The sequence below is a fragment of the Fukomys damarensis genome, unplaced genomic scaffold, assembly GCF_012274545.1.
Source record: "Fukomys damarensis isolate Sample0158 unplaced genomic scaffold, DMR_v1.0_HiC HiC_scaffold_15, whole genome shotgun sequence".
In the NCBI taxonomy this organism is placed as follows: domain Eukaryota; kingdom Metazoa; phylum Chordata; class Mammalia; order Rodentia; family Bathyergidae; genus Fukomys; species Fukomys damarensis.
Genome location: NW_022900927.1, coordinates 34,121,691 through 34,149,613, shown reverse-complemented (window position 1 = coordinate 34,149,613; position 27,923 = coordinate 34,121,691). Strand labels below are relative to the sequence as shown.

General features: G+C 37.4%; 1 protein-coding gene across 2 annotated transcripts in view; it reads right to left on the bottom strand.

Annotated features, from left to right (window-relative positions):
• Yeats4 (YEATS domain containing 4) overlaps positions 1 to 27,923 on the bottom strand; it is a 59,682-nt gene that overhangs the window by 25,191 nt on the left and 6,568 nt on the right. The window contains exons 3-7 of one of the 2 annotated variants that reach the window (XM_010644204.3): positions 26,709 to 26,775; positions 26,520 to 26,614; positions 16,049 to 16,141; positions 15,873 to 15,960; positions 6,516 to 7,148 (exon numbers count right to left, since the gene is read on the bottom strand). In XM_010644204.3, coding sequence (XP_010642506.1) covers positions 6,979 to 7,148; positions 15,873 to 15,960; positions 16,049 to 16,141; positions 26,520 to 26,614; positions 26,709 to 26,775 — 513 coding nt within the window. In that variant the 3' untranslated portion in view covers positions 6,516 to 6,978. Of the gene's footprint in view, positions 1 to 6,515; positions 7,149 to 15,872; positions 15,961 to 16,048; positions 16,142 to 26,519; positions 26,615 to 26,708; positions 26,776 to 27,923 lie in introns of those variants that run through there. The other variant, XR_784291.3, reaches the window with a different exon arrangement.

Here is a 27,923-nt window from a genome sequence, read left to right as displayed (position 1 = left end):
CACACCTATAATCTTAGCACTCTGAGAAGTTGAGGCAGGAGGACCAAAAATTCAAGTCTAGCCTGGGCAACTTAGTGACTTAGCAAGACCCTGTCTCAATATAAAAATAAAAAGGAGCTGGGATTGTAACTCAGTGGGAAGGCCCTGGGTTCAATCCTCAGTACTGAAAAAACAACAAACAAAACCATTTATAGGATGAACACAGGAATAGGACATGCTGAAAAAGACCTAGAAGAATTGATCCAAAAGAGTGAATAAAAAAGAAAAAGCAAAAAACAAAGAAAGAAGGGAAGAAAAAAGAGAGAAATAAAGGAAGAAAGATAGAACATAGTGATAAGAAGAGAGAAAGGGAAAGGAAGTTCCAGGTAAAAGAAAGTGGCAATTTCTATCAAACGCTGCTGAGAGATCAATGAGCCCTGAAAACTGTGCATTTGGATGTTGTCACAAGGTATCTGATGATGTGGGCATCAGAGTGAAGAACCCAAATTGTGACGAATTTAGGAGGTTAAGAAATGAATTCCTAGAAGCCAGGCGCAGTGGTGCACGCCTATAATCCCAGCACTTGGGAGGCTTAAGCAGGAGGGTCACTGTAAATTCGAGACCAGCCTGGGCTACATAGTGAGACCCTGTCTCAAAAAACCAAAAAAAAAAAAAAAAAAAAAAAAAAAAAAAAAAAAAAAAAATTAAAAAAAAAAGAAACAGGAAGTCTGCAAGCCTTCGGTAATACCAATTAGAATAAGCCAGTGTGCTTCTGCTCCATGCTTCCTCTGCAAATCCCGTTGGTAACTTGGGACTACTCAGGATAGTTACGAGGGGCTGATCTCAAAGCAAATCAAGCCCTCCCTCTTGGGGCTAGTGATTCTGTGTAGCTCTAAACCAGAGAAAGGAACAACAATCAGCCAGCTAAACAACGCCATGGGCTGTGTCTGGCCCACTGCCTCTTTTCATATGTCCTGTGAATGGAGCTTTTTTTTTTTTGCATTTTTTTAGTGTTTGAAAACATTAACATGAAGAAAATGTTTTGTGATATAAAAACTATATGACATTCAGATTTCAGTTCAACAAATAATTTTTTTTTTTTTTTTTTTTTTTTTGTACCAGGGATTGAACTCAGGCCCTTGCACTTGTGAAGCAGGCAGCAGAACCACTGAGCCAAATATCCGGCCCAACAAATCAATTTTTATTGGAACATAGTACTCATTTGCTTATGTATGACTGCTTTCACACTATAAGAATTAAGTAACTATGATCAGGACCTTAAAATATTTGCTATCTGGCTCTTTTCAAAAATTATTTGCAAAGGCTGGGGACTTAGTTCAGTGGCATTGTGCCTGCCTGGCAAGCACAAGGTCCTCAGTTTGATACCCAGCAGCAACAACAACAAAATTTGTGGATTCCTATCCTAGAAGACTGGACCAGGTGGTTCTGGGGCTTTTATGTTGCGCTTTACAAATATAAAAATAATTTAGTCACCAGAACTCAAAAAAATTATAAATTTGTATAATCTCCTAAAGTCAGTATAGGACAACCTTAGCATAGATAACTAGATCTATGTGAATGGTACCATAACAAGCAGCTTTCATTTCCGACATGCCGTGATCTATGTACCATTTGTGATATACTGAGACACATGGGACATCTGTGCCTAGCACTGGACAGGCTAGCACAGAGGGAGTGAAAGCCAAGATCTGAAGCTAGATTTGTGCCTTGGTGTAGAACAGGCCCAGCAGGGGCATTAGAAGTTATGTGGCAGAGAATAAATAAACTGACAGCAGCATATTATGGACCACTTATTAGACAGGAGGCATGCCAAGTGCTTTACATACACTCATTAAGATAAACAGGTCCATCAAGGATGGGAATACATAAAGTTAATCCTTGGTTCACCATTACAGCTGGAAGGCCATCAATTCCAGCTTTTCTTTTCCAGGTGAATAAATGGCCAAAAAAGAGGGGCAAACACCAGGCTGTGGTAGCTCAGAGAAAGGCAAGATGGCTTTAGTCTGAGGAGGAAAATGTTGTAACAAAGAAAGAAGATGGAGCGATTCAATAAAGTTCAAGGCATATGTAAGGAACAAGATGAAGCTCCTACCAGTTGAAAAGGAAGATGTATATAACTATTTTTTTAATTTAAAAATTATTTTCAGTTTACCACGAAAGCTCATCTGGCTGTTTAGCAGGGAGCAGTTTTAGGTTCAACATTAATTCACAATCCTACTGTGGATCACATTCCATCACTCCCAAGGAAGCAGACTGCCAGGTGGGGGCGGGAAGCGCTCCTAGGATTCCTTGCAGCGGTCCACTGAGCAATGCAGCTTAGGTTCAATCCAATCAGACATGCAACAGGACAGCATGGGAGCTGCCTTACTGGCCTCATTTACCACAGGAGCTGACATCTCTTGTAACAACTTAACAGTATAGTTTCCAGGGTTTCCATGAGAGATTTGCTGACTATGAGTCACAGAAGGTTAGTCTAAGAATATTATATAAAGATTGATAGTTCTGTTACTTTAGATATAGTTTACCAAGGAGGGCATTTTTGCCACATACACTGTTGCCTGCCAACTTGCATGAGGAACAGCTAGAAAATTAACGAAAAGTCAAATTCTCATGCAGAAAGGGAAAGTTTCTTTAATCCTTTACCCATTCCTAATGCCTGCTCTAATTTTATTTCAAATAACTCTAAGAATTTACACAAAATTGTGCTCATATGGGTAGAAATTTCATTTATATCCAATTTCTCACTACTACACACACAAGCCATTAACGTCCTTATGCACATATAGGAATATGTCCTAACAATGAAATTACTCAACGAGTAGATAAATTTTAAATTGTGATGGTTAATATTGAGTGGCTATTAATCTTTTTCCCCATTGTTTACTGGTACATTTATGGTAAACAATAGTTACATTTATCATTGGGATCTTGTACCTTTACATGATTTATCTTGGTTCTTATTTTTTCCCTATTCCCCTGCCGTCCCTTCATCTCCTTCACTCCCTTCCCTATTTACAAAGAATTTGTTTCCATTTTTTCCTTTTTGTTCATATTTTTTCTTTTCCCTTATTTCCTTACCCCAACCCTCCCTACTTCTCCTTTAGACTTTTTCTTCCTATTTCACACTCCCAATTATGCTATTTGAATCTAATTTACACTTTTAGTTTTTCACACCAGTGAAACTATTCAGTATTTACTTGTGTGTCCTATTTATTTCACTTAAGAGAATGGCCTCAATGTGCATCCATTTAGCTATAAATGTCTCTAGTTTCTCATTCTTTATGGCTGAGTAGTATTCCATTTTATAGAAAAACCACATCTTCTTTATCCAGTCTCCAACTGATGGGCAATTGGGCTGTTTCCAAGTTTGAGCTATTACGAACTGTGCCACTATAAACATGGGTGCACATATATCACTGTGATATGATTCCTTTAATTCTTTTGGAAAGATACCCAGCAGAGGAATGGCTGGGTCAAATGGAACCTCTAGTCCCAGCTCTTTGAGGTATCTCCATATTGATTTCCATAGTGGTTGCACCAGTCTGCACTCCCACCAACCATGGAGAAGGGTTCCTTTCTCCCCACAGCCCCCCAGCATTTGTTATTGATTTCTTGATAGCAGCCATTCTTTCTGGGGTGAGGTGGAATCTCAGTGCTGTTTTCATCTGCATCTCTCCAATGATCAGTGATGAACATATATTTATTTGCTGCTTTTACTTCTTTGAGAAATGTCTGTTCATTTCAGATGCCCATTTTTGTTTTGTTTTGTTTTTTTGAGACAGGGTCTCACTATGTACTTGAGACTGCTCCGGAACAAATTATGTAGCCCAGGCCGGTCTTGAACTCACAGTGATCCTCCTGCCTCAGCCTCCCAAGTGCTGGGATTATAGGCGTGTGCTGGCACACCCAGCTCAGATGCCTATTTTTGAAACGGGTCTTTATATTTGGGTGGGTCTGATTTTTTTGAGTTATTTGTTTGTTTGCTTTTTTTGGTACCAGGGATTGAACTCAGGTCCTTGCACTTGCAAGGCAGGTGGTGGAACCACTGAGCTACATCCCTCACCGCTTTTTAGTTTTTTATATATTCTAAATAGTAGTCCTTTGTCTGAGGAGCAGCTGGTAAAAATTTTTTCCCACATTGTAGGTTGTCTTTTAGTTCTGTTGATGGTTTCTTTTTCAGAGCAGCTTTTTAATGAGATGAAATCCTAGTTGTTGATTCTTTGTGCTAGTTCCCATGCTACTGAGGATTTGTTCATGAAGTATTTTCCACATAGGAAATCATTAAATGTTGTTTCTACAATGAGAAAACGTTTTTTTGGTACCAGGGATCAAACTCGGGACCTTATGCTTGCAAGGCAGGTGGTGGCACCACTGGGCTAAACCCCCAGCTCAGAAAGCTATCTTTTATTCATTGATATTTTCCTGATTACTAGTGAGTTTGTCTTTTCAAATGTTTTTCGACTACCATTTGCATTTTTTCTTTCATGAATTACTAGTCCATATTCTTGGCCCATTTTTCTATTGAATTAAGTTTTTCAACTGATTTGTGGGATAGAAATAGTTTACATATACACAAGAATACTTGTATTTTATCAGCAGTTATATAAATTGAACCTAACCACTTTTGATCAATACATGTTGGTTGAGTGTTGAGGCTTTAACTTCTTAGAATGTAACCTGGAGCAAAGCATTTAATCTCCTTGAACATCAGTTTTATTTGTTAAATGGTGATGATAGTAGGTACTCACTGGATTTTCTCTATGAATGGAGCACATACTTACTAATGGTTAACACTTAGCATTATTTTTTATTTTTTGTGGTACCAGGGATCGAACTTGGGTCCTTGTGCTTGCAAGGCAGGCAGTGGAACCAGAGAGCTAAATCCCCGGCCCTAGCATTATTTTTTAAACAGATACAACTCGTATACTATAAAGTGTACAAGCCAATTTAAAAAAAAATTAACCTATTTTGTTTTGATACCGAGGATCAAACTCAGGACCTTGCGCTTGCCAGGCAGGCAGTGGCACCACTGAGCTAAATTCCTGGCCCATTTTTACTTTTATTAGTACATACTTGCCATATATAATGATCACATTCATCAGAGGGAATTTATATCTGTACATAATTATGTCTTTTTTCCCGTTTCCTTCCCCTCCATTCAACACTTCTTCCACTCTCCATTTACAAAAGTTTTGTTTTCATTTTTTTCCTTCCATTCTTTTTCTTTTTCTTTTTTGGTTCCAGGGATTGAACTCGGATCCTTGGGCTTGCAAGGCAGGCAGTGGAACCACTGAGCTAAATCCCCAGCCCTCCAGTCTTTTTCTTTAAATCCCTTTTCACTCCCCACCAAGACAGATTTTTGTTTTGTTTTAGTACCCGGAATTGAACTCAGGACCTTGCACTTGCAAGGCAGGCTCGGTGCTGCTGAGCTAAATTCCTGGCCCTGAGCCACTTTTTAGAATATTCACAAGGTTGAATATAAACCACTAACACCTAATTTTTTTTTTTTTTTTTGTACCAGGGATTGAACTCGGGTCCTTGAGTTTGCCAGGCAGGCGGTGGAACCACTGAGTTAAATCCCTGGCCCAGCACTTATCTAATTTAAGAAAATTTTCATTAGCCCCCAAAGAAATTCCAAACCCAATCATCCCTCATTCCCAGTTCTATCTCTGATTTTTCTTCTCTTGGACATTTCATACACTAAAATCATACAATGTGGCCTTTAGTTCTGCAATCTTTCACATTACAGCATATTTCAGCACTTCATTTTTTATTGTTGAATTATCCTTCACTGTAATGATAGGCCATATTTGATTTATTCACTTACTAGTTAACATTTGGATTATTTCCTCTTGTGCCTATTAAGAATAATGCTGCTATAAATATTCATGTACACGTTTTTGTGTGAACATGTTTTCAATTCATCATACCTGGGACTAGATCCGCTGAATCATATAACAATTGTTTAACTGGGTTTTTTGCACTGAGCTACATCCCTCTTCCTAGCTCAGTCTCTTGAGTAGCTGAGATTACAGGTGTGTACTACCACATTCAGTTCACTGACACATTTTGAATCCTTGTATATATGCGTAACATAAAGGTAAACTTGCCTACATGGACTTTATGAACAGAGGGATGATCTTCCATTTTAAGGTTTCTCAAGTAGAATGGACTTTTTCCCTTGTTGGTTTCTCTGGTTTATCCCCAGATTCTCTCCTATATTGTGGGAAGCTTTATCCTCATGGGCCAAGTAGGCTAAAATATAAAACTGAATGACATGCCTGCCACAATTATAAGTGCCACTTTCAAGCTCCAGAAGGCCCTAGCAGAAATTTCAGACCACCTTTGCAAAACCTCGAGAAAGTTTATAAATGCTACAACTTAGAAAAACAAAGCACTTTCCTAAGATGTAGTCATAACACTATGGAGATATGTAATTGTATTGAGGGAGATCCAGAAAGTCTGATAAGAGGAAAAAACACATCACAAGGCAGAAACAGGTCCAAAAACTACCTTTACTAATTACTACTGAGTGCATCATATACAAGAGGTAGAATAGGGAGACAAAGAGTCTGAAAAAATCAAATACACATGCTTAGAATCTTATCATTAGTTCTAACTACTAGAGAAGTGCAAAATTTGTACAGGTTATTTATAATGACATTTTGATGCTTGCCAAAAGGAAAATAAGCTACTCATATACTCCAATAAAAATTTTTAAAAACTGTGCTTAACCCTATAGAACTTTCCTAAAATGGATTGGTAAAAATGCCTACACAGAATCCATTTTTATTACACATATATTTTCCATTAAAGATTGTTCGAATAGAGTATTTTGACTCTTGCTGAGAAATCCATGGCTGACAATTATATACATGCAGCTCCTCTAAGAAACATCAATAGCATCTGTATTAAGTCCACTTCTCTATAAATGAAGTCCACCTTATTAGCACATTACCAAGTTCTCTTCAGAGCCGTTTATATGTCTTTTGTCTGATCATCTTCTTCAAGTTTCCTGATTTCATTTTTTAAACAATTTATAGTTTCACGACTTGCTTTTAATCTCTCTTTAAGCTCTGCAATTTCAAAGCTTGTTTTTTTCTTGGCAGCTTCTAATTTTTCTCTGGTTTTCACTTCAAGTTCTGCAACTAAGAAAAAAAAATATTTGTACCGAATTCTTTTTCTTTTTTTGAGACAGGGTCTCTATGTAGTTGAGACTGACCTGGAACTCACTATGTAGCCCAAGCTGGTCTTGAACTCGCAGTGATCCTCCTGCTTCAGCCTCCCAAGTGCTGGTATTACAGGCATGTGACACCATGCCCCGCTGTGAGTTATTTTTCTTACACATCTAAGATGTGCCACCAACTAATACATATGGCATTTCATTAGGTCAATGTTTCTATGATGAAATGTGACAACTTAAGATTTATAACATTAAATATGGACGGGTGGGAGAAGATAAGAAAGTCAGAATTTTCCAGAAAAGATCGAGGCTGTTTTCTACAAAGAATAAAATTTTGGTCACTAACTCACAGTTAAGGACAAGATATTACTTCTTTGCTTTTCTCTATATATATATATTACTTTGAAACAAGTAGGCATACAAACCCAGGAGACATCAGCTAACAAAAGAGCTAAGTGAAAGTTTTTCATTCTCTTTCCACACTTGAGATCACACCAAAGTGTGAAAACTATACATGCACTTTAAGCTATATCCCCAGCCCCTTTCTTATTTTTGAAATAGGGTCTAAGTTGCCCAGGCTGGCCTTGAACCTGTAATCTTCCTGCTTCACCTTCTAATAGCTAACACTACTGTATGTCATCATGCCTCACTAAAAGTATTCTTCAACTGATGTACTTACATAACAAAGATGAAACTTACCTAACAAAGTCACACTATCAAAATAACCTTTTTTTTTTCCCTCCAAACTCGGGTCCTTGCACTTGCAAGGCAGGTGGCAGAACCACTGAGCTAAATACCCGGCCACTAACCTGGTATTTTTTTTTTTAATATCATAACTGACTAAATTTGAATTCCAGCTCTTCCATTTATTAGTTGAACTCTTAAGTTATTTCCTCTCTCTATGCTCATTTCCTCATTTACAGAACAGAAATTATAATGGCAAATATCTCATATTATTTGTTGAAAAGATTCTGAGTGAATATATATTACTCAGAATATAAATTGGTTCATAAAAAGCCCTATCAAATATCATAATAAAAAAGAAATAGGCCAGGCGTGGTGGTGCATCCCTGTACTCCCAGCACTCGGGAGGCTGAATCAGGAGGATTGCTGTGAGTTCAAGGCCAGCCTGGGCTACACAGCGAGTTCCAGGTCAGTCTCAACTACACAGTGAGACCCTGTACCAAAAAAAACAAAACAAAAAAATTAAATAATAAATGAAAACTTCTAACTGAATACCTAACATGTTGCTAAAGAAAATGTCCTTACAGTAACAGAGGGTACATTTATTTAAAAATGCCTTTTGAAGGGCTGGGAATTTAGCTCAGAGGTTCCACTGCCTGCCTCACAAGTACAAGGATACCCAATTCCAAAAACAAAAAACCAAAAAAACCAAAAACCCCCAAAAACCAAAAACAAAACAAAAATGTCTTTTGAAAAAAAAATAATGCCTTTGGAACCATAAGAGACCTAAAATAGCAAAAGCCATCCTAGGTAACAGAGACGTAGAAGCAGGTACAACAATTCCCAATTTGAAACTATGCTACAAAGCCACTGTGATAAAAACAGCATGGAACTGGCAAAGAAATAGACCTGAGGATCAGTGGAATAGATTAGAAGATGCAGAAACAACTACAGAGGTACTGAGCTACTTCATCCTTGACGAAGAAGTCAACCATCCTCAGTAGAGGAAAGATAGCCTCTTAAATAAATTGTGTTGGAAAAACTGGATTTCAACCTGCCAAAGATTAAACCTAGACCCTTATCTTTCACCATGCACTAAAGTAAAATCCAAGTGGATTAAAGATCTAAATATTAAAAAAGAGTCACTGGGCTCGGGATTAGCTCAGTGGTTCTGGAGCCTGACTTGCAAATGCAAGGACCCGAATTTGATCCCCAGTACCACAAAAAAGTCGCTAAATTTGCTGGAAGATAAATTAGGCAGAACTCTTGAAGACACTGGCATAAGAAAACACTTTATGAACAAATCCTCAGTAACATGGGAACTAGCAGAAAGAATCAACAACTGGGATCTCATCCTATTAAAAAGCTTCTGCACTGCAAAAGAAACCATCAATAGAACTAAAAGATAACCTACAATGTGGGAAAAAATTTTTACCAGCTGCTCCTCAGACAAAGGACTATTATCTAGAATATACAAAGAACTAAAAAAAACAACAACAACAACAACAAAAAAACAACCCAGCCTCCCAAATATAAAGACCCAATTAAAAAATGGGCATCTGAAATGAACAGACATTTCTCAGACAAAGTAGTAAAAGCAGCAAGTAAATATATGAAAAAATGCTCCACATCACTAGTCATTCAAGAGATGCAGATGAAAACAACACTGAGATTTCACCTCACCCCACAAGGAATGGCTGCTATCAAGAAATCAACCAATAACAAATGTTGGTGGGGTTTTAGGGAGAAAGGAACCCATCTCCATTGTTGGTGGGAGTGCAGACTGGTACAACCACTATAGAAATCAATATAGAGATACCTCAAAGAGCTGGGATTAGAGGCTCCATTTGACCCAGCTATCCCTCCGTTGGGTATCTTTCCAAAAGAATTAAAAGAATTATACCAGAGTGATATAAGCACACCCATGTTTATAGCAGCACAGTTCGTAATAGCTAAAACTTGGAAACAGCCCAGTTGCCCATCAGTTGGAGACTGGATATAGAAGATATGGTTTTTCTATAAAATGGAATACTACTCAGCCATAAAAAATGAGGAATTAGAGTCATTCATAGGAAAATGGATACATATTGAAGATATACTCCTAAGTGAAATAAATAAGTCACACATGTGTAAATACTGAATAGTTTCTCTGGTGTGAAAAACTATAATGGTACATAAGATCCTAATGATATAATTGACAATGTGAAATAGGAAGAAAAGGGCTAAAGGTGTAGGCGAAGTGGGAAGGGTAGGAGAAAGGAAATAGGGAAAAGAAAAAAAAAGTGAGAAAATGAAAAAATGGAAATAAAGTATTTGTAAATAGAAAAGGGAGGAGAGGGTGAAGGGAGGGCAGGGGTATGGGGAAAAATGAGAACCAAGACCTGTCATGTAAAGGTACAAGATCCCAATGATGAACGATGTAACTGTACTGTATACCTAAAATGTAACAATAAACTCAATTGAGAAAAAAAAATGCCTTTTGATGGTGCAGTAGTTAAAAAAAAAAATGTTTATTTGAACCCAACATCTCCATCTTGTGGACACTTTTGGTAATTGCTGCTGATGACTCTGAAACACATACAATTACACATAAGACAAACTTAAATTGGGCACTAATTGGAAGCAGGATGGTTCAGTGAAAAAAAATCTCAACTTTGAAGCAGAAGATTTGAGTTCAAACACACTCTTGGTCTCTTAATATGTGGACATCTTAGTCTTCCCCTCAGTGCTTTTTCTTTTTGAGACAGGGTCTTCAGGCTGACCTTAAACTCATTATGCAGCCCAAGTAGGCCTTGAACTTATGGCAATTTTCCTGCCTCAGCCTCCTGAGTGCTGGATTCAGTTGTGCACCATCATGTCTGCTCAATTTCTTCTTCTACTATTTTTTTTTTGGCACTGGAGATTGAACTCAGGACTTTGTGCTTGTGAGGCAGGCGGTGGCACCACTGAGCTAAATCCCCAGGTGGAAATTTCTTCTCCTTAACACTATGGTTAAAGCTATCCATTTCTCAAAGGATTTATGAGGATTAAATAATTATATTTAAAGCATCTAGCATATAAAAAATATGCAATAAATACAAATGAGTACTGTTATGCCTTGTGCTTAAATGTCCCCCTAAAGCCTCATGCTCTCATAGGTGGGGCTTTTTCAGAGGAGGCTGGGTCTAGAGTATTAAAGTGGAATTGATTCATGGTGCAATGCTAGGATCAAGGACACTACGATTAAGGGTGTGAGTGCTACCCGCTCTAAGCAGCCTGGATAAGACATAAGAGACAGACAGAGCTGTGCTCATCCCTTGTTGCTTTGCTACCTTCTGGCCACCATGAACTATTTCTCCTCTGCCAAGCCACCCTGCCTTGGAGCCAGCCGATTATGGGCTGAAACCTCTACAAACTGCAAGCAAAATAAATCTTTCCTTAATTCTGAGGGTTGGGTATTTTATCTTAGCAACAAGAAAAGTAAGGCAAACACTTTCCTTATTTTCCTCATTATTGCAAACTTGCTTTTTGTGATACTTTTTATTACACTAATTTCTATATTGCCAAAAACAATCTGTATTTTTCTTTGCAACTTTCTTCATTACTCTTATTTTTATAATTATGTGTTTTTACTGGGGATTTAGCTCAGTGGCAGTGGCTCTGGCACCTCATAAGCACAAGGTCCTGAGTTCAATACCCAGTACCATCTCAAAAAATGTGTTTATTTTTTCTGGTACAGGGGATCAAACTCAGGACTATGCCCTCGTGAGACAAGCATGGCACCACTGAGCTCAATCCCCAGCCCCTAAAATATTATGTATTTTAAAAATAGGTAGTCTATACATGATGAAAGATTAAAAGGTTTAAAAGGACAATGAATAAATATCCTACTCCCCAAACCCTACTAACCAGTGTTTCTCCTCAGAGATATAATCACTGTTAGTTATCTCTGGTATCTTTCCAGAAGCCAACTGTAGATATATGTATGTACTCATGTGGTTTTATTTCCTTCCCCCCAGTACTAGTGGTATCATGGCCTACAAATTGTTCTGCACTTGGCTGTTTCTCTTATTTGGAAGCTCATTCTATATTGCAGAGTTGCCTTCTTTGAAATGATTATAGCGGACTTTACTGAATGGATACATAATTCATTTATTCTGTTTCTCATTGATGTACAGTCACAGTATTTCCATTTTCTATTACAACAATGCACTATTGTATATGCTGCACATAATCATTTTAGTAGACTAGCAGGATAAAGTCCTGTAAGTGGAATCATTAGGTTAAAGGCTCTATGTACCTGTAATTATGGAAGAATGCCAAGTCTCTCTTACAAGATCTACCTTATAATCCCACTGTCATTGAATATCTGCTTTTCTACTGAGTCGGTTTTTTGGATTGACTGACTGACTGACTGATTTATGTAAGAACTGAGCTCAGGACCATGTGCTTGGATTGAACTCAGGTCCTTGCGCTTGCAAGGCAGGCCACCGAACCGCTGAGCTAAATCCCCAGCCCAGGACCTTGTGCTTTTGAGGCAGGACTGGTGCCACTGACCTACACCCCTGGCAATTTTTGGTTTTAAAGCTTGAAAGCACTATTTCAGAGTACTTTTAATTTACCTTTCTCTTATTACTACTGAGGCTGGTCATTTTTTTTTTTTTTTTGAGGGAGAGTCTCAGTATGCAGCCCAGGCTGGCCTCAAACCCTAAGTGATCCTCCTGTCTCAGCTCCAGAGTGCTGGGATTACATAGGTGTGCACTACCACGCCTGGTCCAATTTTGTATAAGAGACACTTCTTTCTTTCCATGAACTCTTTCCTTTGCTCATTTTTCTATTGGTCACTGGCCTTCCTTGTTGATCTGTAGGAGCTCTTCATATGTCAGTCATCTATGGCATGAGTAGAATTCTTTTTCATGGCATATTTCTCTTCAGACTTTCTTTATGTTACTTTTAATTTTTACTACACTGAAACTTTTGTTCCCCTTACACTCTCTTATATAAGTGAAAAAAAAATAATTGAGTGATACTTTGTTAGCTGTTGGAGTAAAGAGGTCGGAGACAAGGAAAAAAAAAAGCAATGCACATCATGAGGTAATTGCAGGGAGCCACACAGTAGAACGGATTCACATTAAGAGATGTATGTATGTATGTATGTATGAAGAAAAGCTTCTCAGCACTAGAGAAATCTGCACTGAGTCTTAAGACTGAAGAAGAGGGGCTGGGGATTTAGCTCAGTGGCACTGTGCTTGCCTCTCAAGTGCAAGGTTCTGAGTTTGATCTATGGTACCAAAAAACAAAAAACAAAAAACAAAGAGGTAGATGAAGTACACACAGCAGACCCTGGAAACAGCACATATACATTTGGAAAAACCACAAAGTCCTGTATGATTTTAACAGGTAGTTTTAAATCAAATTAGGGAGACCTGATTTAACACAGTTTTCTGGATAGCATTCACTGTAGATATAACATAGATTCTTATGTATGATTTAATCACAATTCTTTATTTTTTGGTACTGGGGATCAAACTTGGGACCTTGTGCTTATGAGGCAGGCGGTAGAACCGCTGAGCTAAATCCTTGCCATACCATACTTTATTTTATTTTGTTGTTGTTGTTTTATTTTTGGTACCGGGGATTGAACTCGGGTCCTTGCGCTTGCAAGGCAGGCCACCGAACCGCTGAGCTAAATCCCTGGCCCCAATACTTTATTTTTGAAAACTGCTTTACTGTGAAGGGTATTGATACATCTGGAAGGAGACCTGGGTTAAACAGCAATGAGGTCCCAGAAGAAAACTTATTAACATTCCTTAGCTTGTTTCAGTTCTCTGCTTCCTATATTAAAGGCTTATTTAAAAAAAAAAAGAAAGAAAGAAAAAAGAAAAAGAAGAGTTTCTGTTTTTCATTTTCCAATAAAGTCGCAATTAGAAGAAAACAATCCAAAGAACTGTTACTTTTGTACAGTCAGTCTAACTTACTGGTTAGGAGCACAGACTATGATATAAGCCGTAGATTCACAGACAGAACAACTTACTAGTTAAGAGGGCACATTCTGGGTCCACGATCTGACCCCATCTCACTGCTTCCATCACTTTGGTCTAAGCAATATCATATTTGGATTATTGAGACAGCCTCCTAATTACCTGCCTATATTCTGTTTCTACCATTTCTGCTTTACAGTCTCTTTTCAACAAATGGCCAGTGTGGTCATTTTAAAATGTAAGTCTCTCAAAGACTTCATATCCACTTGTTTTTTCTCCCCATATTATCAAGTGTATGTATTTTTTTAGTTTATGAGTACATGTGTAGTACATAATGTCTGTATTCCTGTGAGAAGATGGTGCACACATATAACACATTTTAATTTCTTTTTTCATTCCCTTTCCCCTTCTTCCTTCCCCTACTTGGTTTAATCTAAAGTCCTCACAGTTACGTACAAGTCTTTGTATGACCTGGTCTCCCATTAACTTCTGGACACACTTCCTATCCTTTCCCCTTCTTCACTCTCTTCAGCCATGCTGGCCTCCTTGCTGCTCCTCAGACGTGCCAGGTATGTTTTTTTGGTTTTGAGATAAGGTCTTGCTGTGTAATTCAAATGGCCTCCAACTTGCAGTGATCTACCTGCTTCAGCCTCCTGAGGCTCGGGTTATAGGTGTGCACCACCATGCCCAGCACCACGCACACCCTTTTATCTCAGGCATTCTGCTCCTGCTTGTCCCTTGACAGGAGATACTCCTCTTTCAGATCATTCACTATCTTACTCCTCTAGGTCCTCAAATGCTACAATCCCAGGAAGCATTTCTTGACCTATTTGAAATTCTGATCATTCTCTCCCACCCAAGGTGCTGCCTGCCCTGTACTTTTCTTTATGCACTCAATCACTACCTTATACTTCATTGTTCTCTTTAATACTGGTGTTCTTCCTGCTAGAATGTATGTTCCATGAGGGCAGAGCCTTTCGTATGACTGGACACTGCTCTAGCCTTTACACCTAGAACAATACTTAGCTGACAGTTGGTACTCTTATCTATTGTATTTTGCATTATTTTGTAAATTCAAAGGAAGGACTGAATGAACAGTGACATCTTTAACACAAGGATAAAACAGGTTTTATCTCTTTTGGGGTGGGGGGAATTGAGACAGTGTCTCACTATGTAGTTGAGACTGACCTAGAACTCACTATGTAGGCCAGGCTGGTCTTGAACTCATGGCGATCCTCCTGCCTCAGCCTCCAGAGTGCTGGGATTACAGGTGTGTGCTACCACGCCTGGCTCAAACAGATTTTATCTTGAATGCCAATGCAAATGAATGGCAGTAGATGAATAGAGTGATGTGTAGAGGATTCTGAAGCCACATTAGATTAGAAAGGAAATATATGAATAGTTATCAATGTAGCATTTAGGTATTCTACACTCAAGCATTATCTGAATCTGTATATAAAATGGTGTAGCTAAAAAACATGAGATAAACTAGTTCTTAGTACACAAAAGTATCACTATGTTTTGCCAAGTTCTTCACAGATTTTACTAGCAAAGATAGGTTAAGTGAAACTAATAAAAAACTATACTTATGGAATAAAATTGAAAATACTTCACTGTGAAAGGATTTCACCTATGGGAATAACTTTAAAACATCTTCTGATATGTAACATACATATCAGTACAGTAACATACACTCTCTTTCTCTCTCTTTTTTTTAATTTGCAGTACTGGAGGTTGAAACCTTAGGCTTACACAATCTAGGCAAAAGCTACCAATGAGCTAATCCCAAACCCTCCTTGAAATTTTAGTTTGAGCCACAGTCTCTCTAAGTTACCTAACCTGGACCTGAACTTGTTATTTTCCTTCCTCAGCTTCCCCAGCAGCTGAGACCACATGTGGCATGTGCCACCACACCTTGTTTTCTAACTCTAGAAATTTGCCTATATCATTAAAAAATAAGATTAATAACTACTAATCAAATAATTCTTTCACCATTACACAATACATTAGTTTTCAGGGTTAAGTATGAATACAAGGGGACTTACATTCTGTTTCATGCTTATAGGCCCCTAATGTTAGCTGACGAGATGTTGTTAATAACTGCTGCATCATTGCTGTTGGGTCTTGAAATATCTTCAGGAAAATAATGGGGAAAAAAAGCTCAATAACGTCAAAGTTCTCCAATTTAAAATGCTTTTAAAACTCTCATGCAAAATCTTACCATTTCATCATAGAATTCTGAAACAACTGTCTTTTTCCCCAACATTGCATTGGTGTCCGACTGGAATAGCTTTAACAAGTGATACAGAGTTACCTGAGAAATAAAAACAGAGGTCGTAGCTGTTACGTTTTTCATCATCATCATGAAAAACTATCATTTCTTTAACTGAATTAGAGACTGGAATTAGTAAACATATCAAATTCAGATCTCCTTTCTTTTTTAGATCTTTCAATTGAAATTTATTGTGGCAAATCACCAAATTCTGCACTTCTGTTTTCTTCTAAGGTAGCACAGACCATATGCATCTACTTAATAGGGATGTTTTGAAGAAAGTACATAAAGACCTAATCAAGCAACTCTAAGTAGCTCAGTGGTGAAACACTTCTGGCAGGTGCAAGTTCCTAGGTTCAAACCCTAGAACAACACACACACACACACACACACACACACACACACACACACATCAAGCATCTCTAGAAAGTATATACAAAAATAATGCAAGATATAGCTATGGAAATTAAACTTTAAAATCACCAAGGCATGAATTATTTTACTTAAGTGAAAATACTTTGAGAAAAACAGGAAAAGAGTGAAAATACACTAGTTGTTATTAGTTGTTACTAGTTGTCTGTGAAGATCAGAACTTACAAAATTATTGTGGAAAAAAAAAAAGAAACATTTGATACTTTCAAAAGGAATAACCAATACTAAAATATTTAGCAAGAAGGGCCAGGCATTTAGCTCAGTGGTGCCATCACCTGCCTTGCAAGCGTAGGGTCCTGAGTTTGATCCTCGATATCCAAAACAAAACAAAACAAAAATGTTTAGCAAGAGTAAACCACTTTCCTTGGTGATATATAGGATTCTTACATAAACACAAAGTTGGTCAGTAATAGTTCACTTTGACAAAAGCATTGTGTCTACAAATACTTAAAAGTAGGTAGCTGGGTGTGGTGGTGCACACCTGTAATCCCAGCACTCGGGAGGCTGAGGCATGAGGATCGTTGTGAGTTCGAGACCAGCCTGGGCTACATAGTGAGTTCCAAGTCAATCTCAACTACATAGTGAGACCCTGTCTAAAAAAAAAAAAAAAAAAAAATAAAAAGATGTGGAAAAAAAAAATAAAGACATCAAAGGAAATGCTTTGCAGCATACTGTGTGATTACTGTAGCAAAATAAAACATAGCTGGTAAACATAAGAGCTCATGCTGAAGTTGTACAAATCAATTCAAAGCCTCAAAAAATTCCAAAAGGTTAGCTAATATCATTACAAGAATATACTACTCAAAAATAATGAAACAGAGAAGAAGAGTACTCTGAAGAGGTCAGAAAATACACAAATTCTTGCAACTGAATTTGAGCAAGCATCATCAACTCCCCTTCAAGATAAATGTTGCTCAACTTACAGAAATGTCAGACTGGATGAGTGGCCAGTGGAAGTACCCTACTTAAAGAACATCTTCTAGGTTCAAATGCATATTAAGAATATGGAATGGGCTGGGGGTGCAACTTAGTGGTAGAGCACTTGCCTACCACATACAAGGCCCTGAATTCAATCCCAAACACTTGGGGAAAAAAAGAACACGGAAAAGGGAGAAGGGAAATGCACAAAATTCCATCAATAAACAGTACAATCCAGCCTGCCCTGCAAGCACAAGGTCCTGAGTTCGATATGCGGTACCGAGGTGTGTGTGTGTGGGGTGACAAACAAACAAACAGTACAATCTGAAAATAAGGATAAAGTATATGCCATAGTTTAAAACATAATTTGACAAATTTTTGGAATAGACAGAAAGATGCTACAGTAGGATAATAAATCAATACAGAAAAACTACAACTTGAAAACTTAAAGAAGAAAACTCCATCAGAGGTGGGAGCCGGAGCTCTTAAGAGACCTAGAGAGGTTCCAAGTTGAGCAAGTAGATAGTGAAATCAAGAAGCTGTGGATAGCTGAGCCTATTGAACCTCCCTTCTTCTCTCTCCTTGTGGACAACAAAGCACTCTGCTCCCCAATACTAGAATTATTCATCCCAATCAAGTATGAAGAAGAAATGAAGACATTTTCAGATGGACAATGACTCTAAAAGTTTGTTTTTCAAGCATCCTTTGTGAAAAAATTCCTTCAGCATAACGAAGAAAACAAACTTGCAAATACAGGAAAAAAGGATCATCTAGCATTATCAGGAGGTGAGAGATATTACCTGGAGTTGGAAAAAAAATCTGAAATTAGAAGTTAAATACATAAGACACACAAAGGTAATTTTAGAGGAACTAAGAAGAATAACTGTTAAAAAAGCAGTTTTCCGTAGCCAAATGTGGGAGATGAGAAAAGATGGTGAGCTGAAGTGTGTGGTCCTGAAGATATGTTAGTCTGAACTCCTCCCACTTGTGCATATAACTTTATTTGCAAACAAAGTCTTTGTAAATTTCATTAACTTAAGGTGATGTCATTAGGATGGACCCTAATCCAAAATGATGTCCGTATGTAAAGAGATACAGAAACAGAGGGACAAAAGACCATGTGACAAGTGAGGTAGAGAGTAGTTATATTCTCCAAAGCCAAGGAGCTTCCAAAAGCTGAGAAGGAAAGCAAAAATCCTCCCCTTGCGGCTTTGGAAGGAACATAGCTTAAACCTTGATTTCAGACTTCTAGGCTCCAGAACTGTGAGAGTGAGTTACTGTTTTAAGGCACCCAGGCTGTGGTACTAGGAAACGAATACACAAATATTTGTACTTTTTCTCTTGAAACAGTGTGGATTTTTTACTTTATAATAAAAAAATTCAAAACTACATCATAAAACTGTCCTCTAAATGTACTACTCAGAGTTCCAGAAGCATTCATGCAGATACAGGCAATAAAAAAATTAAGACAGGTGTTTTTAATTTTGAGTGCTGTATGATAATTCTTAGAGCAATGAAAACTGCCTGTAACTACCTAGAAATTTATCTTTCCAAGAACAAAAACTAGAACTTAGTATTCTTATAGAAACAAGCATTCTCTGTTTCTGAACAGGTTAGAAACAAGTGACAAGTGAACAGAAGTAAATGATAAATTACTCATGTCTTTCTTTCGTATTTTAAATCAACCTTTATATGACCTAATTTCAGTAAGAGATAACTAGGTTTCACTACTCTAAAATAACACGCCAACACTTTTTAGGAAATGAAATTAGGTCTACGTAGATCTGTATAAGGATATATGCAATAGATTAATCACTACAGAGGTGCAATAGGCCATATCAGTTTACCTATCTAAGAGAAGCTATCTCATAAAGAAGTTACAAGATATAATTTCTTTCAGAGACACATTTTCCAATTGCTGGGGGGAGGACAACAGAAAAGGAACATAACCTCTTTATTATTAACAATAAAATGATAAGAGAGAAGGCAGCATATTTTCAAAATGAAAATGTAAACAGGGCCAGGGGCTGAGGCAGGAGGATCACTGTGAATTCGAGACCAGCCTGGGCTACAAAGTGAGTTCCAGGTCAGTCTCAACTACATAGTGAGAGACCCTGTCTCAAAAAACCAAAAAAACAAAACAAAATAAACAGGGCCAGGGATTTAGATCAGTGGTTCTGCTGCTTGCTTTGCAAGTGCAAGGTCCTGAGTTTGATCCTTGGTACCACCGGAAAAAAAAAAAAAAAAAAAAAAAAAAAAAAAAAAGTAAACAGAGGGTCTGAGGATGTAGCTCAGTTGACAGTGCTTGTTTAGCATGCATGAGGCCCTGGGTTCAATCCCCAGCACTGCCAAAAAAGAAAAAGAAGCAGAAAGCAATCTTACAAAGTTAAAAGCAACTACTGTTTTCTTCCTTTCTTAATATCTGCTGAATTCTGTGCATTTGTCTCCGTAATAAACTATTTCCACCAGTATCTCATCTTTGTATCCTTCTCAATCCTTTAAACAATATCTTGTAAATAATAAGTATTTCATAATTTCTTGATAAACAGTATATGTGAGTGTTCTAGGAGGACATACTGGTGGATATGGAAACCCAACACCTGAAAAATATTTAAATGAGCTATGAATGTTTAGGAGAAAAGAAAATTAATGTGTAAAGTCATCAATAAAAAGTTCAAGGGCCGGGGATGTAGTTCAGTGGCACTGCACCTGCCTTGCAAGCACAAGATCCTGAGTTCAACCCCAGGTACCAAAAAAAAAAGTTCAAGGAAGCATAATATAAAGTACCAAACTACAACTACCCCATACTGAATATAATGTTTCCTTTAATGACAGAAGTCAGCCCTCCATATTGGTGATATGCAAACCCGAACTGGATTCTCATTTGATATTGTGTGAATGAATTTCTACATAGGAAGAATAAAGCATATGTCAATGGGTCCGTGATTTCACTGTGTATCAAAATCACCTGAGCTTCTGGTCCTACTCCAGAACCTACTGAGTCAGACTCTCCAGGGGAAGAGTCCAGGAGTTAGAAATTTAAAAAAGTATCTCAGGTATTTCTGATGTTAGGTACTGGTTCTTGGAACCACTGACCCATTTGTTATTAAAAGCACATATGTTTTTTTTTTTTTTGGTACCGGGGATCAAACTCAGGTCATTGCACTTGCGAGGAAGGCAGCAGAACCACTGAGCTAAATCCCTGGCCTGCACATACAGTTTTAACAATGCAATCTGATGAAGTGTAAATGTTTGGTATTGAAAGGAATAAGCTGAATTTTTTTTGGACCGGGGATCAAACTCAGGACCTTGCGCTTTCTAGGCAGGCTAACACCCTGGCCCAGGAAAAAAGCAGATTCTAACAGGACGAAAATGGTGATTGAGGTGGATGTGGTGGCACAGGCCTGCAATCTCAGAATTATGGAAATTTGAGACAAGGGATTATGAGTTTAAGCCCAGTGTAGGCATCTTCATAAGATCATGTCTTAAAATAAAAAGCTAAAAGCTTAGTGTGAATGAAGTGCAAGTGTCCTGAGTTCAATCCTAAGTACCACAAAATAAAAAAAAAAAAAAAAAAAAAAAGGAAAAGAAAATGAATGTTTTTCCCCATTAAGTTTATTGGTACAAACTGGGAGTGGTGGCGCACACCTGTAATCCCAGCACTTGGGAGGCTGAGGCAGAAGGATCACTGTGAATTTGAGATCTGCCTGGGCTACATAGTGAGTTCCAGGTCAGTCTCAACTACATAGTGAGACCCTGTCTCAAAAAACCAAAAACCAAAACAAAACAAACAAACAAAAGTTTATTGGTACATTTAAAGCAAATAGTTACTTTTATCATTGGGACCTTGTACCTTTACATGATATATCTTGGTTCTTGATTTTTCCCCATACCCCTGCCCTCCCTTCACCCCCCCCTTAACCTTCCCTATTTACAAAGACTGTTTCTATTTTTTCCTTTTTGTTCATATTTTTTCTTTTCCCTTATTTCCTTACCCCAACCCTCCCTACTTCTCCTTTATACTTTCTTCCTATTTCACACTCCCAATTATGCTATATGTGAATCTTATTTACACTTTTAGTTTTTCACACCAGAGAAACTATTCCGTATTTACTTGTGTGTCCTATTTACTTCACTTAAGAGAATGGCCTCAATGTGCATCCATTTAGCTTTAAATGTCTCTAGTTTCTCATTCTTTATGGCTGAGTAGCACTGCATTTTATAGAAAAACCACATCTTCTTTATCCAGTCTCCAACTGATGGGCAATTGGGCTGTTTCCAAGTTTGAGCTATTACGAACTGTGCCACTATAAACATGGGTGCGCATATATTACTGTGGTATACCCAGCAGAGTGATATCTAGGTCAAATGGAACCTCTAACCCTGGTTCTTTGAGGTATCTCCTTGATTTCCACAGCAGTTGCACCAGTCTGCACTCCCACCAACAATGGAGAAGGGTTCCTTTCTCCCCACAGCCCCACCAGCATTTGTTATTGGTTGATTTCTTAATAGCAGCCATTCCTTGTGGGGTGAGGTGGAATCTCAGTGTTGTTTTCATCTGCATCTCTCGAATGACCAGTGATGTTGAACATTTTTTCATATATTTATTTGCTGCTTTTACTTGTTTATCTGAGAAATGTCTGTTCATTTCAGATGCTCATTTTTGAATTGGGTCTTTGTATAGGGGGGGCTTTTTTTTTTTTGAGTTCTTTATATATTCTAGATAGTAGTCCTTTGTCTGAGTAGCTGGCAAAATTTTTTTCCCCCCACATTGTACATTGTCTCTTATCTCTTGGTGATTTCTCTTGCACTGCAAAAATTTTTTAATACAATGAGATCCCAGTTGTTTATTCTTTGTACACGTTCTCATGCTGCTGAGGATTTGTTCATAAAGTCTTCTCCTATGCTAATGTCTAGAGTTCTACCTAATTTACTTTCCAGTAAGTTTAGTGTTTCTGTTTTGATTTTTAGATCTTTAAATCACTTGGGATTTAGTTGAGTGCATGGTGAAAGATAGGGATCTAGTTTTAATCTCTGCCAAAGCTAGTTTTTCCAACACCATTTATTAAAGAGGCTATCTTTCCTGCAGTGAGGCTGGCTGGTTCCTTTGTCAAGGATGAGGCAGCTGAGTATGTCTGGTATTGTTTCTGCAGCTTCTAACCTATTCCACTGATCCTCAGGCCTGTTTCTTTGCCATTACCATACTGTTTTTATCACAGTGGCTTTGTAGTACAGTTTCAAGTTGGAAACTGTGATATTCCCTGCCATGTCTCTGTTGCCGAGAATGGTTTTTGCTATTCTACATCTCTTCTGATTCCAAATGAATTTTTGGATTATTTTTTCTAGTTTTGGGAAATATACTGTTGGAATTTGAATCAGCATTGCATTGAATCTGTATAGCAGTTTTGGTAGTATGGCCATTTTCACTATGTTGATTCTTCTTACCCAGGAGCAGGGGATCCTTTCCATTTTCTTATATCCTCTTAGATCTCTTTTTTCAGAGTGCTGCAGTTTTCAGAAGAAAGAAGCTCTTTTGCTTCTTTCATTAGATTGATTCCTAGATACGTCATTTTTTTTTTTTTTGGACACTATTGTGAAAGGAATTGTTTCCCTAATTTCTCTCTCAGTGAGTCTGTTACTTGTGTACAAGGAGGCTATTGATTTTTGAGTGTTGATCTTATATCCAGCTACTGTGCTAAAAGTGTCAATTAAGTCTAGAAGTCTTTTGGTGGAATATTTTGGGTCTTCAATGTAGAGATATCATTAACAAAGTGACATTTTAACTTCTTCCTTTCCTATCTTTATTCCTTTTATTTCTTTCTCTTTGCTTAATTGCTGTGGCTAAACTATATTCTAGAACTATATTGAAAAGGAATGGTGATAGTGGACATCCTTGTCTTGTTCCTGATTTTAGTGTGAAGGTTTTGTTTTTGACCATTTAGAATGTTACTGGCTGTTGGTTTTTCATAGCCTTTATCAGGTTGAGATAAAAACCATCTATTCCAATTTTCTGTAGGGTTTTTTTGTTTTTGTTGAGACAGGGTCTCACTATGTAGTTGAGACTGACCTGGAACTCACTATGTAGTCCAGGCTGGTCTCAAACTTATAGCGATCCTTCTGCCCCAGCCTCCCAAGTGCTGGGATTACAGGCATGAGCCACCACATCCGGCCTCTGTAAGGTTTTTATCATGAATGTGTACTGAATTTTGTCAAATGCTTTTTCTGACTCTATTGAGATGATCATATGGTTTTTTTGAGACAGGGTCTCACTATGTAGTTGAGACTGACCTGGAACTCACTATGTAGCCCAAGCTGGTCTCGAACTCAGCGATCTTCCTGCCTCAGCCTCTCAAGTGCTGGGATTACAGGCATGTGCCACCACACCTGGTGATCATATGGTTTTTGTCCTTAATTGTGTTAATATAGTGTATTAAATTTATTGATTTACCTATGTTGAACCATCCTTGCATCCCTGGGATAAATCTGACTTGGTCAGGGTGTATGATCTTCTTGATGATCTTCTGCATTCTATTTGCCAGTATCTTATTGAAGATTTTTGCATCTATGTTCATTAGGGAGATTGGCCTGTAGTTTTCTTTTTTGGTTGGATCTTTCCCTGGTTTTGTAATCAAATAATACTTGCTTCCAGGAATGAATTTGGAAGTATTGCTTCCCTTTCAATTTCACTGAAGTTTAAAGAGTAGTGGCAGTAGTTTTCCAAATGTCTTTAGAATTCAGCAGTGAAGCCATCAGGACCTGGGCTTTTCCTTGTTGGTAATGTTTTAATTACATTTTTAATTTCACTAAATATAATTGGTGTGTTTAGACTTTTTATATCTTCATTCAACTTTGGAAGTGCATATATATCTAGGAATCTGTCCATTTCTTCTGTATTTTCCTTTTTATTAGAGTACAAGTTTTCAAAGTAGGTATTGATGATACTCTGGATTTCTTCTGGATCTACTGTGATTTCACCTTTTTCATTACTAATTGCATTAATCTGAGCCTTTTCTTTCCTTTTTTTGATAAGGTTGGCTAAGAGTTTATCAATTTTATTTATTCTTTCAAAAAACAAACTCTTCAATTCATTGCTTTTTTTTGTATAGTTCTCTTAGTCTCCATTGCATTAATTTCTGCTCTGATCTTTATAATTTCTTCCTTTGTATGAGCTTTTGGTTTGTCTTGCTCTTCTTTTTCTAGAAGCTTAAGGTTAAGCACTAGGTTATTTGAGTTTGCTCTGTTTTCCTATTATGAGAATTTACTGCTATGAATTTCCCTTATAGAAATGATTTCATTGTATCCCATAGATTCCTGTATATTGCTCTGGCATTATCATTTTATTGTAGAAACTGTCTAATTTCTTCTTTAATCTCCTCTGTGACCCAATGGCTGTTCAGCAGGGTGTTATTTAATTTTCATGTGTTTGTGAAGTTCTCACTGTTTCTTAGGCTACTGATTTCCAGTTTAATTGCACTATGGTCTGATAATATACAGGGGATAACTTCAATTCCTTTGCATTTACTTAAGCATATTCTGTGAGCTAGCATGTAGTCTATTCTGGAGAATGACCTGTGTGCAGCTGAAAATAATGTATATTCTGATTTTGCGGGGTGGAACACTCTGCAGACATCTACTAAGTCTGTTTGTTCTAAGACTTGGTTCAGTTCTGTCATTTCATTGTTGATTTTTTGTCTAGATGATCTATTTGTGTCAGTGTAGTATCACTACAACTGTGTTAGTGCTTATTTCATTTTTTATATCCATTAATATTTGTTTTGTATAGTTGGGGGCATTAGTATAGTGCATATATGCTTATGATTATCAATTCTTCCTTCTGTATTGTTCCCTTTACAAGGATGTAGTGGCCTTCTTTGTCTCTCTTAATTAGTTTTGGTTTGAAATCTATTCTGTCTGCAGATAAGATAGCTATCCCCACCTTTTTCCAGGCTTCTGTCATATGGAGAACTGTTTTCCATCCTTTTACTCTCAGTCTATGAATTTTTTTGTGGATTAAGTGGGTTTCTTGTATACAGCATATTGTTGGATTTTGCTTAATACAGAAAATGGTGAATTTTAAATCCCATCTCCACAAAAGTAAAATGAGAGTTATAGCTGAATTGTTACTCATATATAGGTATATTTTTAAAAAACAAGTCTTAGCGGTTTTAGCAAAAACAGAAAATACTACAGCAGTGGTAGCAAACCTGAGGCAAACCTATTACATGTGCGCTGCAGTCAACTGTTTTTTATCACTGAAAGCTCTAACCGGTTCACTATTATTGCGATAGAGTGTTGAGCATGTGTAAATAACTTGGCTCAAAACAAAACAAAACAAAACAAAAAAGGATCAAAATGAAAGCATGGAGGAAGTCAAGAGATGAACAAATCAGTGATTATGTGATTCATGAGTAAGATAAAATAAAGCCGCCAGTGCTGATGGTAGCTTGAAAATTCAAAAACACTGTTCTGAAGGATTTAAGTATAAAATACTGGATGTTCCTTTTAGATAGCTTATGAACTCAATCTCTTTATTACTAACAATGAAATGAAAAATTAAAATTTTTCTGCAAAAAAATTTAAATTTAATTTAAAAATTTTTTCATATTATATCCCCTTTTATCCATACTTGAAAGAGAGAAAAAATGGTGGCGCAAGCCTGTAATCCCAGCACTCAGGAGGCTGAGGCAGGAGGATCGCTGTGAGTTCGAGACCAGCCTGGGCTACATATTGAGTTCCGGCTCAGTCTCAACTATGCAGTGAGACCCTGTCTCAAAAAAAAGCTCAAAGAAAGAGGAAAAAAAGGTTTTGTCAGTCATTTCCCTTAAAAATGGAAAAACATTAGGAGCCAGGGATGTAGCTCAACTGCACAGTGCCTGCCTGGCAAGTGTGAGGCCCTAGGTGCAATTCTCAGTACCAAAACAACAACAACAACAACAAAATGATTAACTCATGGCAAGATATACCACACCATTAGTTAATATAAAGTATGCATGAATGAACACTAGTTATTAAGTATTATTACATTTTCAAATTAATAAAAATTATATTCTTATTTGCAAATATTACTCACAGGTCTTTCATTAGGGTCAATGAAAAATATTTTGATGATTATTTCAAATTCACCCCATCCTGTTTCAGTAATTTCATATGGAGGCTTAGTAACAACTGAAGAGAAAGGAGAAAAAAACCTGTGAATTACTGATTTATTTTCTTTGCTCTTTTTAAATTTTGTACATTATGAATCAAGACCATACAATACCTCTTAAAGGATTGCCATAACTTTCATGTAATTTAAACTGGATTTTTTTCACATATGCTGACATATCCTAAAACACAGAGAAATAATTAATCAGTTCTATCATCTACATATGAAAACTAGAATAAAAATATATTCACATATAGACCCAATTTTTAAAAACATATTTTCCTTCAAATTTTATGGAATTTGATTTTTTAAAAAACATGAATGAGGGCTGGGGATTTAGCTCACTGGTTCCAGTGTGTGCCTCACAAGCACAAAGACCTGAGTTGATCCTCGGTACCAAAAACACACACACATATAAACATGAATGATAACGGTCAGGGATTTAGCTCACCAGTTCCAGTGCCTGCCTTGCAAGTGCAAGGACCCAAGTTTGATCCCCAGTACCAAAAAACAAACAAACAAAAAAACACGAATGATACCTGGGGGCTGGTTTTGTTTTAAACAAAGGAAGTCTAAGCTAAATTCTTTCATAATGTACAATATGTAGAAATATGTATGCTCCCATTCACTTGTTTTATGAATCCTGTTTTTATACACCTTAATAAACAATACTGTTTTGATTTTTCAATAAGGACAATAGATTTTTAGTGTTGTTTTTTTGGTATCAGGGATCGAACTCGGGACCTTGTGCTTGCGAGGCAGGCGGAAGAACCACTGAGCTAAATCCCCAGCCCCCCCCAGTATTTTTAATTACATCATTATATAAACCAAAGCAAATCTATAGCCACCTTTAAAAAACACAATTCTGTCACATGAAATTAAGAACAACAAATTTAAAGCCACCTAAAACTGTTGGATATAAAGCTCCTTGATATTTTGAAGCATAGGAGCATATTTATGAATTATAGCACAGGTTTCTGCTGATGAAGTGTTTTTGTTTGGTACTGGGGATTGAACTCTGGTCCTTACATTTGTGAGGCAGGTGGTGGAACCACTGAGCTAAATCCCCAGCCCTGAAGGTTTTTAAAATTTTTTTGGTATGGGGGATTGCACTCAGGACCTTGGACTTGCCAGGTACAATGCCACTGAGCTACATCCCTGACCTATAAAGTGGTTCTTAAAAAATATATATATAATTCAGGGCTGGGGATGTAGCTCAGTGGCACTGTGCCTGCCTTGCAAGCTCAAGGTCCTGAGTTCAACTCTCAATATCACACACACACACACACACACACACACACACACACACACACACACACAATATATATA